The sequence below is a fragment of the Sciurus vulgaris genome (genome assembly GCF_902686455.1).
Source record: "Sciurus vulgaris genome assembly, chromosome: 2".
NCBI lineage: Eukaryota > Metazoa > Chordata > Mammalia > Rodentia > Sciuridae > Sciurus > Sciurus vulgaris.
The window spans coordinates 106,164,488-106,182,777 of record NC_136462.1 but is presented as its reverse complement, the minus strand read 5'-3'; the positions used below and the strand labels follow the sequence as shown (position 1 = coordinate 106,182,777).

General features: G+C 38.3%; 2 protein-coding genes across 3 annotated transcripts in view; one reads left to right on the top strand and one right to left on the bottom strand.

Moving 5' to 3' along the window:
- Positions 1-11,202, bottom strand: part of AQP9 (aquaporin 9) — a 41,179-nt gene extending 29,977 nt beyond the window's left edge. Inside the window, exons 1-2 of one of the 2 annotated variants that reach the window (XM_079125939.1) lie at positions 11,062-11,202; positions 8,794-8,912 (exon numbers count right to left, since the gene is read on the bottom strand). Coding sequence is in view for 1 of the 2 variants with exons in the window: in XM_079125938.1 (XP_078982064.1) it covers positions 11,062-11,172 (111 nt within the window). In the remaining variant the exon portion in view is untranslated. The remainder of the gene's footprint in view (positions 1-8,793; positions 8,913-11,061) is intronic. The other variant, XM_079125938.1, reaches the window with a different exon arrangement.
- A 2,066-nt stretch (positions 11,203-13,268) lies between these two features.
- ALDH1A2 (aldehyde dehydrogenase 1 family member A2) overlaps positions 13,269-18,290 on the top strand; it is a 164,932-nt gene continuing 159,910 nt past the window's right edge. The window contains exons 1-3 of the mRNA XM_079125921.1: positions 13,269-13,387; positions 13,963-14,064; positions 17,643-17,791. The gene's annotated coding sequence lies outside the window, so the exon portion shown is untranslated. The remainder of the gene's footprint in view (positions 13,388-13,962; positions 14,065-17,642; positions 17,792-18,290) is intronic.

Genomic DNA, 18,290 nt, shown 5'->3' with positions numbered 1-18,290 from the left:
TCATCATAATGTTAAGCAAAATGAGCCAGATATAGAAAGTTGAGTACTGTATATTTTCTCTCATATATGGAAACTTTAAAAATAAGACTTTATAATAGATAACAGACTATTAGGGAAGGGGAAAGAGGACAGGGATCTGGCTAAGAAAGAGAGAGGGGAGTATAAGAATAGTGAGGGAGGTAGATACATTCAAAGCATGATATATGCATGTCTGGAAATGTCACCATGGAAACCCATTAATTGTACAATTACTGAGACTGAATAATTGTAATTTTAAAAGTATGAAAAAAGTGAACCAGCTGTACTGGAAAAGAGATGGTATTAGGGAAGGCTCATAAAATGACATGAATCTGTGACTTGGGAGTCAGGTGAGCAGGCAAGTGGCCAATGTCAGTGCTCTTCAAGTAGAAAAGAGTATCAAGAACCAACTCAGGCCTCAGAAATGAGAGGTGACTAAACTCTATGATCTCCACTAGGCTGAGAAAAACAATCTTTTCCCATTCTGATGCATTCCAGGCATTTATAATTCTCAACTCATTCCAAATGCTGACCTGGAAAGGAACTTGATCACAATCCCAAGGGCCAGAATAAGAAACTAATTATGCATTTATATTATTTATTATTCTCATTTTCATCTTGTGGTACTAGTGGTTTTTCAGAACACTTTTGAGCAATTCCTTAAAAGACTTGGAAGAGATGTATTCCACGGGGTAAGCTGTTTCATGGGGACCAAAAGTTTAAAGAAAATACATATAAACATGCACAAATTTTCAAATTACCAAAGAGTACACAATAAACATGAGACATTTATCTCCTTTCTGCCCCAGATTTCAAATTTTTTTCTCCACAGGGAACTAATACCAATACTTTCTGGTATGTTCTGTCAAAAATGTGTGTGAGTATGTGTGTGTGCATGTGCATGTGTGTGTAAAAGAAGGAGTATTTTACACATACCTTTTTCTGCCTGCTTTTTCATTTGGTCTTTGCAAATCAGCATGCAACATTATCTTTCATAGTCACAGAGTTGTTTATTGCTTGGATCTACCCCACTTCTTTAACCAATCACCTATTGTTAGATCCATAAGTTTAGTGGGAGGTTTTCTTATAAGGAAGTCTAGATTTCCAAACTGAATCTTAACTATGTGAGCTGGTTCTATGACGAGCGGAACTGGACCTTGTGTTCTTGACTGGCAATGTCAGGTCTATGACTTTGCATGATTGGTCAACCTAACAAGATGGAGAAATGGGTCACATTTTGCTGTCATATTTTCTCTTAAGTCGTTTGCTTTGCTTTGCATGTTCAGTGAACTCGGCAATCATATCCCAGACATAAAACTAGGTGCCTTTGATGTATTGAGAAGGCTTCACTGCTAGACTGCTTCAGCAATCTGAATAGCTCCAGTGGTTGTTAGATCACCTTTAGGAGACTTGCCTTCCTCACAGTCTTTTATTTTAAGTTGCATCTTCACAGCATCGATGAGTAAAGAGGAGCCAACTTCTGCTCTACTCCTATGTTCTCCTTTCTTGTCAAGGAATGAGAAGGTGATACAATAAACTTTGTCACTAAAGAAAAACCAACCAAACCCACTTCTGGAAAGTAGGAAAAAGAAATAGTTCCCTTTTGAAAGTCAATGAAAATAACAACTTTTTCTGGGTCAAAATGAAAACTCAGGGATTAAAAACAGTACTGTTGGGAAGAATTAAGTGTGGCTCTGCAGTCTGCAGCTCCTAGAGCAGTGACTCAGAACAGACTTTTTTCCCCAAGTCCTTTGGAACTGTGAGATTTCCCAGGTAAGACTGGCTCTTTGTATTCATTACTGATGAGGGGAAGACCACAGGAAAATCTCCCTTCAGCTGCTGACTCAAGGTCCAAGGACTTGAACGGGACCAGCCTTGTGTGGAGGAAGCATGGGGTCTCTTGGTTACTCATGGTCACACATCCCTCTTAGGGAGAAAGGAAACAGAAAGTTGTTCTTTAGGAACAATGCTCTTCACCAGGCACCTGCATCCATTGATCTTCTTGTTTCCGTTTTCCACTTTATAATAATCTTCTCTAGCTGGTTTTATACCAGGGGAAACCAGCAGAAGCATGTGAATTTCTTCTCTAGAAGAATGACTCCACTACTTTGGACCACATGAAGTTCCCACAGAGAAACATAAACCTCCCTGAAGAATTTACAAGGCAAATTTACAAAAGACTGAAGGAAGAGGTACTTCACAAATAACAGTGGATAATAAATAAGCAAAATGATTAGCTCCTCCAAAACTGGATGTGAATGTAGTTTCCTAAAATAAGATAAATATATTAGGAGCTGGGGATATAGCTAAGTTGGTAGAGTGCTTGCCTAGTGTGCACAAGGCCCTCCGTCCAATCCTGAACCACCAAAAAAAAAAAAAAAAAAAAGATAAATATATTGGAACTAAGTGTGTGAGAAAAGAATTTAAGAAAAAGAAAAACTAACAAAACTTGCAGAAATAAAAAATATTTTACCAGAAATGAAGAGTCAATGAAGGTGTTAAACAGAAGATTAGATACAATCAAATAGGGAATTGGTAAATTGGAAGATAAACTTGAGACAATAACTATACAAAATTCATCATGGATTATGAGAAAAAGAGAAATAAATATAAAAGAACAGTTAAGAGAAATAAAGAAAAAGAGTGAGAGGATCAAGCATGTATACAAATATATTGGAAATTCTAAAAAGAGAAAATAGAGAGACTGCAGGAAAGGCAAGGTGATAAAGAAGAGAATTTTCCAGAAATGGCAAAAATTGAAGACAAACAATGAATCCCAAAGCCCTAGAAATAAAATAAGTTCATCCTTAGTCATACTGTAGTGAAAAGTCAGAATAAAAAACAAAGAGAACTTTCATTAGTAGCCAGAGAAAGGCAGATTCTTAAGAACCAAAATGAGACTGAAGACAGTTTTGCCAAGAGCAATAACAGAGAGGTTGGGGTGACATCTACCCTTTGAAAAGGACCACTAACCTAAAACTTGCCATAACTTGTTGCTCATAATACAAAGTAACTACTCAGACAAAGTCTGAAATAATTTGTCTCTCACACACACATCCTGAAAGATTTCCTTAAGAAAGTACTCCAGGGCTGGGTTGTGGCTCAGTGGAAGAGCACTTGCCTACCATGTGTGAGGCACTGGGTTTGATCCTCAGGGCCACATAAATGAATAAAATAAAATAAATGAATAAAATAAAGGTCTATCAATAGGTAAATATATATATATTATATTTTTTATATATTTCAACATATATATGTAATCTAAGTATGTATGTATAAAATATACATATATAAAAGAAAGTACTCCACAAGAATCTACCCTGAAAGAAGGTAATAGATGTATGATGAAACTCTTAGCAAACAAACCAGTATATGATAGCAAATTTAAATAAGTACTCACTATTAAAAATTGACAACAAAAATAATAAAGAATTTAAATATTAGACAATAATGATATGTCAGATGGATTAGGGTGTGAAAAAGTTTTGATGTTGTTCAGAAGAGATGTTGATTTACTTTTAACTTTAATTCAAGAGAACATTTCTTTAAAAATTTGAGGGTAAACACTTAAAAACTAGAAGAAGCACATGTTAATTGCAGTACCATTCACAATAGCCAAGATACAGTACCAATCCAAGTGTCCATCAACAGAGGAATGGATAAAGAAAGTAGGGTATACAGACACAATAGAATGCTAGCCAACCTTTAAAAACAGAAAAGAATTCTGTCATCCGTGTCAGCATGAATGAACATTATGTTAAATGAAATAAGGACATTACATTAAATGACATAAATCAGGCACAGAAGGACAAAAATACCACATAGTTTCATTCATGTGAGGAATCTAAAAAAGTTGAACTGATAGAAGCAGAGAGTAAAATGCTGGTTACCAAATATTGGGGAGATGTTGGTCAAAGAATACAAAATTCAAGAAAGACAGGAGGAATAAATTCAAGAGATCTACCATAGAATATGGTGACTATAGTTAATGACAATGTGCTGTCTACTTAAAAATCACTGAGGCTAGATTTTAAATGTTCTCACACACACACACACAAAAAAAAAACTATGTAAGGTAATGCATACGTTCATTAGCTCAATTCAGCCATTCCATCTTGTACACATATTTCAAAACATCATGTTGTATACTATAAATAATTTTATTTGCCGATTTCAATAATTACTTATTTAAAAGCTCAAAAAGCAGTTTATAATAGCAACAAAAACTTTGGGGTGCCTAGAAAGATATCCAACAAAAGATATGTATTACTAATACAAAGAAAATTATGAAACTTTAATAAGAAGTATAAAATGCAGAGGTATGAAAGAAGATCAGTTTCATATTCATGGATAAGAAAATTCAGTATTTTAAAAATGTCACATTCTACCTAAAATAATATATAAATTTCATGTAATTCCAGCCAAATTTTTGACAGTGTCATTAAGAAATTTTGATAAATAGACCGTATACTTCTTATGAAGGAATAAAAGGTTAAAAATAGCTAAAATTATGATAAAAACAAAAGAAAACAAAAGATATTTACTAAGCGATTATAGCAAAAGCCATGTGACACTAGAGCGAGTTTGTAAAAATAGATCACTGGAACTGAATAGTCTAGACATAAAAACACTCACTTATGTGAACTGGTACATGATAGCAATGACATCACAATCAGTGAGGAGAGTCTGGCTCTTGGTTCCAGAGGTTTCAGTTCCTGTTGTTTATTTCCCTGGTCTTTGGGTCTGTGGTAGAATAGTACATCCTGGTAGGGGCACATGGTATAGGAAGCTGCTCACCTCAAGGCACCTGGGGAGCAGAAAGAGCAAGAGAGGAAGGGGTTGGGTCCCCACACCTCTTCAGGGACACACCCCAAATGACCCAACTTCCTCCAACTAGGCCCCATATCTGAAAGTTTCTACCACCTGGCAATAGCATCACAGGCTAGCAGCAAAGCCTTTAACTCATGGGACTTTGTGGGGATGTTCAAAATCCAAACTATAGTACCTTCTGTGACCAGAATCAGCCAGAGCATTGCTAACAGCAAAGACTTCTGACTTACCAGCTGCAGGTAAACTGACAGCTCAGGCTCTGTGTGACATTCAATCTTGATCATCTTAGGCTTAGCGTGGGGGAGGGCTTTGCAAAGCAATGAGCTAGAAGAACCAAGCAAGGAGGAAACAGAAAAGGCAGGGTGCCGACGAGCCATAAAGTAAGAGAGAGGTGTTACAGGGTCCCTGGAAGTCCATTTCCCTGTAGGTTCTTTGCACTAAGCCAAATAGATGGTCTCCAGGAGGATCCAGAAAATGGAAGCACTTGAGGAAAAACTGTGTAATGTATGGTCAGCACATTCATCAGAGCCACGAAGAAGTGGTTCAACCACTTCAGAACCCGGATGTTACAAAAGGCTCAAATGTGCAGGTGGCAAAGAGATCCAGAGACTCTGAGAGAAGATCTTCTGTAGAATTTCCCTGTTGTGATCATGTTTGTTCCACAGAACAATCTTTTGACACCTATAATGCCTATTGTATTTTAAGCTATTAGTTGTTTCCCATGAAAGGAGTTAATTCTCTCTAATGATTGTACATTAGAAATGACTGAAGTCAGGATATCAAGTCCAACTGCATTCAAGGGCTGGGTGATCTTGGGTGAGTCTCTTAATTACATTACACTTGTAACATCTGGAAGAATAGAATTGGTCACCTTCCTTTCTGCCTCTTCTAGGAAAGATTTAAACAAAAAAGGACCTAGATGAGCACACTATGCTCCCTGGAGGAAAACCACAAAGGAGACCCAAGAACCTAAGGCAGGGCAGCTGCTCCAGGCTGATTCACAGAACACATGATCACATCGGCCTGGGCCTCATCTCCTCCACCAACAGAAATGGTCAATGCTATCTGCTCACCCCTATCTCAGGGCTATCTTACCAGTACCTGAGAATCATAAATAGTATAGTAGACCAAAGCTGAATTGTGCCTGCACAGTCCAAGTCTCTTTTAATCTGGCTTATTTTTAAATTTTTCCTATTTAATTCTGAATGCTAATCATATATTCTTTTGTTTCAAAAGCACCCTAATAAGGAAGACCTAGTCCAAGATCAGAACACACTTTGGAATAATAATTGAAAGCCCCAGAGCTTCTATAGCTAGCGTATCTAAGAGTTCTCCCAGAATGGAACTATGAACTATGAACTCTGTGACTCCAGCAAGGAGTGACCTTGGTCATGAAGTTGCAGAGGAGGGCAGGAGCAGGAAGTAGGAAACACTGTGGTGTCTGAAGTTTCTTAAGCACCATGAGCCATCTGCTTCCTCCTTCCATCCCTCTGCACTGCCCAATCCTCTCCTCACTCCATGTTCTGTGTTCCAGGTTGGCTCCTTTCTATTTCCCTTCACAGCACAGCAGATCAAGATTATTACTTTTAACAAAAGTAGTTGCTTAAAAAAAAAAAACAAAAACAAAACAGCAACAACAAAAAAACCCAACTCTTGAAGATGCCAAAAGTTGTATCTCTAATGTAGAAGCTTGGCAGGGTGAGAAAAGAATTTAGGGCCTCTCCACTTTATGAGGAGATGTAACCTAATCATAAATTCAGCCCTGGAAGGAAACCATTCCACTTCAGGAGGAAATGCTGGAACGTTTGAAAAGAGAGGAAGGCATATAGACTAATGAGGAGCAAACAAAGCCCCTATGAGAAATGACTCGCAATGACTAGAAATTCTAGGAAGTTCAGCCCAACAAACAGATTTTACGAAGCAGGAGAATCACAAGTTCAAAGGCAGCCTCAGCAACTTAGCGAGTTTCTAAACACCTTAGCAAGATCTTGTCTCAAAATAAAAAATAAAAAGGGGCTGGGGATGTGGCTCAGTGATTAGGCACCCCAATGCTGAGTTCATTCCCCAGCACCAAAACAAATAAATTGTAATCGTATGCATATTTATGGGGTCCCATTTGTATATGGGCACAACTCCACCGCAGAAGCTGGAAAAAAGGTACCTTAAGATGCACAGGAAAAGACACAGTAGCTGTTTCCAAACACAAGAAGTCCTCTCAAGTAGATGAGGGAAGGGCACTGAGAAGGGGAAGGAAGCTGGCCTTTACCAGGCATTTCCTAGGTTGGGAAATTTACATGTAATGTGTATTCAGTGTTCACAAAAACACTGTTAGCTCCTTTTGAAGAAACTAAGACTCAAAGGAATTGAATTCATTGCTCAAGATCATAATGAAGTCAGGTAACACAGCAGGAGAAGGTGGACAGTGTGAGTTCCCATGGGGGTCTCAGTGCTAATGCAGGGTCTGCAGCTGGATGCCCCTAGGCCAATACCACAGGTGCAGAGGCCTCAACGGTCTTCTGTTCTGTCTTTACCTCACACCTGTCTGTTCACTGTGAAGACACTGGCTCTGGGGTACAACGACTGATCTCACCAGCCTACCCATCAACTCAACTCCTACGCTCACAAGCAAATAACAGCTACCTCATGGCCCCCATCTATAGCAACACTGAAGGAGAGGAAGTCTGATTTATAAGGGTCATTCCCCAAGGGAGTCCAGAAATGGGAAGTGGTTCAGAAAGTGTAGGCTCCAGAATTAGAAAGAAATCAAGTTTGATGCTTTCTTGGTTTGGGTCAGTTACTTTCTCTCCTTCAGCCCTCCACTTTTTCCAACTGTTTATAGGACAGTAAAAAGGCAGCTAACTATTCATTATTATTATTAATATAAAATTATTATAATTGAGCTCATTATAATTGTGGCTCAATGTTTTTTAAAACTTTTCTCTGTAATGGAGAAGATGTATTGTGAACCATTCCCTAACATGAGTAAGATGAAAAATCTATCTATCTGAATGTCTAGAAGGTCAAATTAGAGCCACTTTTTGGCTTATAACTGGATGATTTTAGTTGTAATTTACGAAGAATTTTTTAGGGACTTTCTCCTCTCTTAATGCTACCACTAGGTCTTTATGTGTGTCATTTACACTATGGTATAAATGAGTTTGAGATGCTTCCTCTTGGAGCAGATTTTGAGAATCGTGAGAAAAATGACATCAGAATCCCAGGGAGAGATCCTAATCTCTGGGAGAGAAACTAATCTCACAACTTCGAAGGACTGATGAATCTTGCATATCCTCTGCCATCTTTTTAATCTTCCTGTCCCCCTACCTTGTCAACATGCAATTGTATTTTTACTAGAAAAACAAGGCAAGGTGAAAATTTTCTAAGAAATTTTTAAAAATATGGATAATCTTTGATCAAAACCATGCAAACACATTGGTTATAAAAACACTGAGCTTATGCAGAAACCTGTTTACACATCTCCAGGGATTTCAACAAAATTGAAGATTATGATCATAATTATAGATTACCTCAGGGCTCAGTTTAGGAAATAAATATAACATGGAAATTAATCCTTTCAGAAAGTGATTCCCTTTAGCCAGAAGATACAAAGTGTAATTTTTCAACATACAACATTAAGATAATGATTTCTTTAGTCCCCACCTTGAGTTCTGGTTTTAGAAAAGACTTTTTCCTCTGCTCTCACAGCACAATAATACACATCCAACAGTCTGTTGACCCCAAAAGGTGTGGAGACTTCTTCCCACCACCAAGCAAGTAATTAGCTCTGAATGGACACTGACCAGGCATCCTCCAACTCAATTTGGATACAGTCTACCTGGAGTTAGTATCAGATCCTGCAGGATGAGGGCTCAGTCGCCAAATAGTCCTCCAGGACCCCCTGTCCCAACTCCTTAGGTGGCATTCACAAGCCCCAGGTTGTCTTACCTGTGCTTGACATACCAGCTATAATTTGGGGTTCCCATGACCCCTCCTTGGGTTCAGCTAGTTTGCTTGTGCAGCTCACAGATGTCAGGGAAATGTTTACTCAGGTTTACAGGTTTGTTCTAAAGATGAAGATACAGATGAAGAAATGCATAAGGCATGTGGAGAGGGGCAGAGTTTCCATGCCCTCAATGGATGCACCCCCTCCAGGAACTTCACATGTTCTGCTGTCCTTGTGAATCTTTATGGACAGGAGACTTCATTGCAGAGATGTGATTAAAGTTTGGATCACCTTGCGAAAATGTGATTGGACAAAAAGTATGATGTAATGCTATAAGACTGGTGGGGGTAATGGGGGATAGTTCAGTAATAGAGTGTGTGCTTGGCATGCGCAAGGCCTTGGTTTTAATCCCCAGCACCAAAACCAAACAAAAACACTGGAAGGGGAAAGACAGCAAGGCCTGTCTGTTCAGATTCGTCTCGCCCCTCTATGTAGCATTCCTTCCTCCAGGGTCTTGAGCAGGACCCCTTCTCAAATGGGGGTCTTATTATCTACTATCACACAAGGTAAGCTAGAAATCTCTTTATGGCTGCTTGAAGATAGAAAGGCAGGGATGATTAAAGTTTCTGTGAATTGCCTTGGGGAGGGAATTGTGAGAAGGAACCATGAAAATCAAAAAATATGTATCATAAACTCACACTGAAAAGACATGCTACATTAGCAGAGCCGGGAATGGTTGAAAGCAACTTTCACTTCAACTTTAAAAGAATGGGATAACAAAACAATTTTTGTATGTGGAGAAAAAGGAGGCTTTTAACTTTTCCAGTTGCAAAAAAAAAAAAAAAAAAAAAATGTTTAGTTCACTTCCTCCTTTTTGTTTTCTTCAGAGCACTAAGCATCATTAACTGAATTTGCTTCATTTTTTGGAACCACAAGTCACCGTAGGGCTGAAATCAGTCTGTGGTGACAACTGCTCTTTTCTTTGGAGCCTAATTGTCAAGGCTTATGACACAAGAATTTCTGTCTTGCCTAGAGCGATTTTCCAATAAGCAGTGACTAGAATGCAAAGAATCATTGACTTTTATTTTCTCTCCTTTTCTTCTAACTCCCCTATCTAAATTCTGAGAGTGAATATGGTCAGAGCAGCCAGGACTTCCTGCCAGGGGAAGGTGAGGAATGTAAGTATACTTGAGTGGATGGAGTAGGAAGTCTCTCAGAGATCAGAAAATGTATGATTTTCTCTTCATGTTACCCTAGTTCAATTTTTTAGTTCATATTCTTTCTCTATTTTGGCCTGCCTGACACATACAAGCTTATTTTCTAAATTATTGTGTATTTTCCCCCAAGCAAAGAACTTTCAATATGTAAATTTTATCAGCGATTGATTTTCTACAACCTTAAGAAAAGTGTAACTATATATACATGGAGTAGGGAATCTTTGAGTATATTTTTTTAAAGTTGAAGTCAAAAATTGCCGAATGACAATAATTTCTATTCACAAATGATCTGACTCCAGCTAAAAATTCAGGATCCCGAGAATGCTAAATCATGAAAGGATGAAAACCTGGAATCCATGTCACTTAAGCACACTGTACAGTTCTTGTTAGTGGCTGAGCAAATCTTCAAAGGTTCTTAAAATCAGCCCCTCATTTATATCTGGAAAATTCTGGTAACTGTCCATTATTTTAAAATCTTTAGGGATTTGTTGAGTTAGAGGGAGAAATGATACAGAACGGAAGCTAGACTACAGCATGCACACTGTTCCTACCTGGTTGCAGTTTCTAATTTATTAAAAGTCAAGTGCTCTGACAACATCACCCTTGCCAAGCACCTCTTCTGGTAAGATGCATCTTGCCGTCCATATTTATCAACTGACAATACCTATTCCAGGTGACCAAGTCACTTAATGCTCTTAGGAAGCAAGTTGGATACAAATCAATTATTTATTTAATAAGAAAAACTTGTAGCAACTGACTTTTCAATCACAAGGCCATTTTAGATTCTGAGTAAGTAAATCCCTGAAATGAAGAAAGCACTCCACTCCCCTTCTTCCAACCCATCAACTGCTATGAAGTATGTAATGGTAAATGAAAACTCAACACTATGGTCATTCAACAGCCAAACCGCCTAGAAGTAACTTGCTGCTTCTTGGAAGAGATGAAAATGATAATTGTTTAAAGAAAACAAAACAAAGCAAAACTCTCTGCCACCAGCTTGGCAGCAAGAGAAGCATTATGGGGTCAGAACTTAGGAAATCAGGAAATACTCACAATCATTATAAAAGTGCCCAGGAACTCGGAGAGCGTCTCCTTGGCTAAGCTGCTCTTCAAGGCTAGCCTCTGCTTGAAGCTCTTCCCGGTCTCTTCCTTCTCAGGCTGCATCTTGAGTCTTTTCCAGGGACCACGTTCCACCAATACCTGCTTGTTCTGGTCCTCACCTTCACCAGTACATGAAAATGGAAACTTAGACAACTCTGGGCAGATCCTTGAAGATATCTGGTGAGATTCTCTGACTGTCCAAATGCTGTCCGGATTTGAAGCTTGGCTTAATCCTCTTCAGGTGTAATTGGCATTCCCTGTTTGTAACTGTGCGTTTGAATTGGTGAGTTAGAACCTGAAATCCTCAGAAGGCTCCTTTTTGTGCCTGATAGATTAATGATTACCTTTATTCTCCAGGTATTTTTTTTCTTTGTTGGTTCTTTTTTTTTTTTTTTTTTCCCCCAGCAGATGAGAAAAGAGATGTTGCACTGGCTGTATTGCCAAACCACAGCGATGGGCCCTGGTCCAGAAGAGATTTACATGTTACACAATTGCAGGCTTCTGATTTTTTTTTTTTTTTTTTTTTTTTCTCCTCCTATTCAGAAGTGGGTGGTTGGGGTGTAATTTGGAATTGTCACTGTCGAATCAGGTAGAGATACAACTAGTATAAACATTATTTACTAAAGGAGGTTTTCATCCAAACTAGAGAATCTAAAGAAAATACAGGTTCATCATCCTACAGGATTAATCCTTCTCATTTTCTTGTTTCAGTGATTTCATGGCACCCTTCCAAGGTTGCCAAGAACCACTGTAACCATTCTAGAGATGCAGAAATTAAAATACAGAGACACTGTTGCAAGCTTCACACTGCGAGTCTGTGGGACAGGATGGGGATACCTCCTCTGGACTGAAACTCAACCCCATCTGCTGAGGCCGTTTGGGATCCATGAATGAGAAAGAGCCAGAAGGTAACTTCTTGAGTTTCTTCTGAAGAAGTACTCCAGTTTGAAAACCAACTTACTTTTTTTCATTTACCATGAAAGATTTAGGCAAAATTCATAGAAAATAAACAACAGTAGCTTGAAATTCTGTACTGCATGGAGATCTCTGAGCTGAAGAGAGATCAATCTACATATATTTCATCCCAATTAAATAAGAAAGGGGTAAATATGCCTAATCAAGGCTTTTGGTTATTTAAATTTGATGAATTAACATCCTTGTAGGCAACAAACTGTGCTTGGGACCAGCTTCTTGTCCTGCCAATTATTCAAGACTTGTTTTTCAAAGCTGGTTTGTCTGAGGAAATAGAATCCAGCAGTAGTTTCTGAATACCACGGCAGTCCACTGAATTAGTACCCACACCATGTGCTTCCTCCCAACTCTCCCACAGAGAAGGCGCTCCCCTACCTTTGCGGGAGGCCCTCAGTCATTTCCAACTGAGGAGGCAGGCAGCAAGGAGGAAGGCGAGGACCTGGAGAAAACAGCTGGGCACAGCCCAAGGGCAGGAGACACCTAATCTGTAGGTGAAATTTAGAATTTAGACCTAAGAAATATAACTTTCCAAAGGCCACACTATTACAAAGCTAGGACAAAACCCAGCATTTGGGCTCTAAATCCTGGTTCAATGATCACGGACACCATTGTCTCCAAGAGTTACCTACAACTACACTATTCCCAAGTCCCAGTGGACAGACCAGAGAAACAGGACTTTATTAGTGTGATTTCAACTAAGAACACACAAGGGTGTCTCTGGTCTCTTCGTTCACTCATCTAACAAATATTTATAGCACACTCATGAGCCAAGCATGGCACTTAGCAAAAGCACACAGGGTTCTTGGGCTTCGCAGAGCCCAGAGTACAAGGTGGGAGACAAGCACAAGGGAAATAATCACACACACACAAGTACACAATCACAACTTAGAAATCTGCTGTACAGACGGGGACCATATTCCTATGAGAAAATAGAGGAAAGGGATTTCACCTTGTTGGAGAGGTCTCTGGTAGTGTCTCTAAGGAAATCATGTCTGAGCTGAGATCAGAAAGAAGCACAGGGGTTAATTACATGAAATGGGGAAGGAAGCCTCTGTACAAAGGCTTTGAGGGGTGGGGTGAGGACAGCATGATACCTATTAAAGAAATAGGAACGCCCACTGTGGCTGGCCCTAGCGAGAGTGAAAGAGTGTGGTGTGCAAAGCAAGTTTGGAGCTGTGGGCGGGGGTTCAGACCACAGGAGCCTTACAAATGTGTCTCAAGACTAGAAGCACAAGCCATCAGGTGGATTAAGCAGGAGTATGACACCGTCCTCTTGGAGTTTTGAAGAGATCTTCCCAGCTACCAGGTGGAGAGGGAATTGGAGGGAACCTGAAATGGCCATAGGTAGATCCATTCAGGAGGACTACAGAATGGCAGAACTGGGTGGGTGGGTGAATTTGACAGTGGAGAAGTGGAAGGATTCATAAGTTCTTTATATCCTAAAGTTGGAAGGACTTGGTGGATTAGATATGGAAGATGACTCAAGGTTGGTTCCTGGGTTACGACTGGCTTGCTAGCAAAGGTGGCACCAAGCCCCGGGAGTGGAAACCCAGGAAGAGGACTAGAAATCCTTCTGCAAAGGTGAACCTCTGGTGCTTCTGAGAGATGTCAAAGTACAAAGTGATGTAAGTCCTGATATACATACAGTGGAAATACCTGTGTGCACAAAGAGGTGGTAATTGAAGCCCAGAGTAAAAATGAGGTTTCCCTAGGGAGAGAAAAAAGAACAAAGATTGAGCTTGAGCCCTGGGTTCAATCCCCAGCACCACAAAAAAAAAAAAAAAAAAAAAAAAAAAAAAAAAGATTGAGCTTGAGCTACTGAACATTCCAAGCCCAGGTAGAGGAAGATGAAATTTATTATTTATTTTGTTCTACTTTCAGGTGACAGTAGTCCTGAACAAGTCATCATCAAACATAACTCACTCACACTCCCCAGTTAGCCACCAAAACAAAACAAAACGAAACATTCAAAAGCATCCTAAGGTAAGCAATGAATGACCTTCCTCCCTTCCTCCACCTGGAAGCAGGTTTTTGAGGAAGTACCCTCACCCCAACATTCTAACTGGGAGCATGGGGCTGCTTAATTACTTTCACAACCATTCATCTAGAAAAACTTTTCATTAAGTATTTGTCATGTGTCAAGCAGCATTAAGCATTGGGGATTCAAAAATGGTTAGCTCTGTACTGTGGGGGAATTGCCCAGTACAATTGTGCAAATGAATAGCTCATGTAGTAAAACAGAAGAATACATAAGGTACTAAAGGAAAATTCCAGTTATTGCCACTTGAACATCTGAGAGGTCACTCCAGATTTGCCAATATATTGAATTATCCGGCTGCCAAATTGTCATGCTGCCTGGAAGTAGTGCCATGCTGAATCTCCGGGACCAGCCTGTGCAGCTCTTTCAGTTCCCCCTGACTCTGCCCCTCCCTGATCCCAACATTCTCTTCTCTGTTTACCTGGTTTTGTTCACTTGCAAGACACCAGCTGTTCATAGGGGTGACCATTCACGCTCCGTCTGATCACTTCCTGATCTCTCTGACTTTGGCCAGCTTCACCTCCACTCTAGTTCAGAAGGCTCTTTGCCCCGCCACTGTGGGAACTGTGTCCCCACCCCCCGTGTTGCTGCTCTTTCAAAATCCTTAACACCAAGAATCATTTCACTGATTAAAATGTCCATTCTCTGACTTTCCCGGATCTGCTTGACATCCTCCTTGTGACTTCCAGTCCCACCATGCCTCCCTCCGCCAGTTCTGACCCTGGGGTCATCCAGGTTAACGCACTACTTACCTGCATCTCAGCTTCCACAGACTCGCTGACATTCTTCTACGCCCCCAATGCCCAAGCCCAATTCTGGGTATGTTCAACCATCTGTTTTAATCAAACATTCTCTTCTCAGACTGCTAATAATGCTAGGGAAAAATCAGGCAAATGTACTGGTTGATCCTATGGCAGGTAATACAGCATCAGCATATCCTTAATTAACTTTTTGTTTCAAAAGTTCTGGAACTTATCTTGTATTAGAATCACCCACCCACAGAGACTCTGATTCTGCAGATCTGGAATGGAGAGCAGGAATCTCACAAGTAAACTTGACGACTCAGATCCCACTCCATAGCCTATTCCACTCCACACAGCATCTACCTATACTGTGCCTCTCTAGCTCCAGCCACAAGCCTTCTTCTCAGCTGATTATTTGCTTCCAATTCAACAGAATTCATTGGCTAGACTTCCTTTTATGCCCCACCTCCTCAAAACATTGCCCCAGTTTTATTTTTCTTCTTCTTCCTAAAGCAGGCCCCTATGCTGGTCTGTTCCAGCCCCTCCAGGACCTTGGCCAATCAACATTCCCCTCACCCTCTCAGTCTCTCTCCCAAACTGGCTTTTATCCCAGGTCCCAAAACAAGCCTAGGTCTCTCTTATGCAGAAAAACTGCTTCAAAGTTGTTGCATTTCAAATTACCATTTCATCTGGCTCTTCCACTTTCTTTCTTGTCTATTTGGGGAAGAAATAGCCTCCCCCACCCCTCCCCCGTATAGAATCATGTTAAATTGAAAAAATAATTCAGAAGTATTTAAAGTAAAAGGATAAAATCCCTCATAAAAAAATCCCTGGTCTCAGAGATAACCACTTGTTAACTGGTTGGAATATATCCCTGAACATTTTTAGTAGATCTCTATAAATATTTCTCTTTCCCCCTAAACATTGGACTATTCATATTTACTAGATTACTAGACTTCCCTGATTAAAATGTTCATCTTTCTTTGCAATGTATAATTCATCTTTTTAATGGTTTCGTAATATTCCCTTGTACAGTGTGTCATAATTTAAATAAGCTCCTTCTGATAAATGGTTGTTTCCAGTTATTTTCCATGAAAACAACACTGCAGTTAACATCCTTATACATATACCTGTCTATCCTTTAGCATAACTTTATAGAAGTTATATTATTGGTCAGAGTATGCATATTTTAAGTTGATTTTAAATGTCATCTTCTCCTTTTCTTTTTTATATATATTTTTATTTGTTTTAATTAGTTATACATGAGAGTAGAATGCACTTTGCCACATCATATATAATGGAATATGATTTCTCATTCTTCTGCTTATACATGACATAGAATCCCACCATTCATATAGTTATATATGTACACAGGGTAATAATGTCTGATTCATTATATTATCCTTCTTCTACCCATACCCCCTCCCCTCCCTTCAATCCCCTTTACCTAATCTAAAGTAATTCTGTTCTTCCTACCCACCCCCTCATTGTAAATCAGCATCTGCATCTTTTTCTCTTAATTTAGATAATGTAATTCCTTTTAATATTTTCCCACTCTGACAACTATAAAGTAATAATGTTTTAGAATTTTTTTTTTTTATTAACTGTGGGGTTGAGCATTTTTCAGGTGCTAGCTGTTTTTCTTCTTTTTATAGTTTTTAAGTATGTTTTCTGCCCTTTCTACTGTAATACTTACTTTTTATTTATTAATTTTAGCTATATAAAATGTAAATACATAAATACTTTATCTGTTAAATGTATGCTATCATTTTTCAGTAATTTATCCTTTAACCCATGATGATGGCATTTGGCTACTATATAGATGTTTAGAAAACTTTAGGTACTTAATCCTATAAGACCTTTCCTGTATGGTTTCTAATTTTGGTATTTATGCAAAGAAAGACCCCTATATTCCATAATGACAAGAAAATTTGCCTTTGTTATATATTTTATTCTATCATTTTCATAATTTTATTTTTTAAATTTAACTCTTTAATTTTTCTAGACTATATTTTGTTGCATAGTATACAGTGAGACCCTAATATTTTCTGCCTAAATTTGATGTTTTTCAAATATTTGAAATTTAATTTCTTATATATAAAAAATTATGAGTCAGGTATTATACTTTTTAGTATCTTCCCAGTAGAGTAGGTCTCCCCTCAATATTATTTTCAAATATTTATTAACTAGATGAACTTTAGAATCATTTTTTGTTCCATATTCTTTAAATTAGAATTAATAAAAAGGCATTAACTTTAGGAATAAAGTCATAAAATCGAATTTTCCTAGTCAGAAATATACTCCATTTCTCCATCTACTCAAGTCTTCTCTATGTCCTTAGGTAAAGGCACATTATTTTCTCTACTTGGTCTTAACCAATTCTTGCTTATTTCTAGGCATTTGGTATTTATTAGCATTTATTTTGAGAATTAAGATGAGATCCTTTTATTCTATTTTCTAACTGACTTTTATAAGCAAAACTTATTTCTCTGTGTATACTTTATATTTGCTCTCCCTGGTAAACTTTCTTATAGCTCCAAATAAATTTACATTTGATATACTAAACATTGTTAGCTGCCTGCTTGACATCTATTAAGCCCTCTTTCTAATAATACTAGATATTCATTTATTTATATACACAGTGTTTCTCCATGTAAGTTTCACTTCTAAGAGTGAATACAAATTAGTATAAACCTGTTAGAATAATTTTCCCTTCCTTCCACTATTTGAACAAAGAGGCTTATAGCTACTGCAGACCGTCATTCTATGATCTTGGACAGGTGAGGGGAGGGGAGGAACTAGCCTTCTAACAAACCTGAGACCAAGATTAACAAGGTATAGAGAGAGAACATACCTACACCATTGATTACATCACTGAATTCCTGGATCTACCAACCCTGAGGGCCACTCTACCTCTGGGCTTGAAGAGGTATGTGAACCCATATTTCATACTTTTAAAGTCAGTTTGAATGTGATTTATGTTAGTTTCTACATTAAAATGACTAATTGGTTAGGTTATCTTAGATTTATGAGGTAGAAAATAAAAAGAAGTCTAAATAATTATGAATTTATCTCTTCCCTTTCAATAATTCTATATGTTTTCTTGTTGCTTTTTCTTGTCTTATTGTATTGGCTGAAACCATTTCAAAAATATTGAATTGTAGTCATGAAAACAAGGATCCTCACTTTGTTCCTGAATTTAAAGGCAATAACTCTAGTACCTAATTCATTAAGTTTCATACATTCTAATATTACACTAACATCTTTTGTTAATTACTGAGATACTATTTTTTAAAATAGGAATTAAATATTGAATTTTATCAAATGTCTTTTGTGCATTTAATGAGTTTGTTTCAAAAACTTCTTCTTTTGTTTTATTATTAATTGCATTACATTTTAAATGTTCTATTGTCAAACTAGTCTTGCAT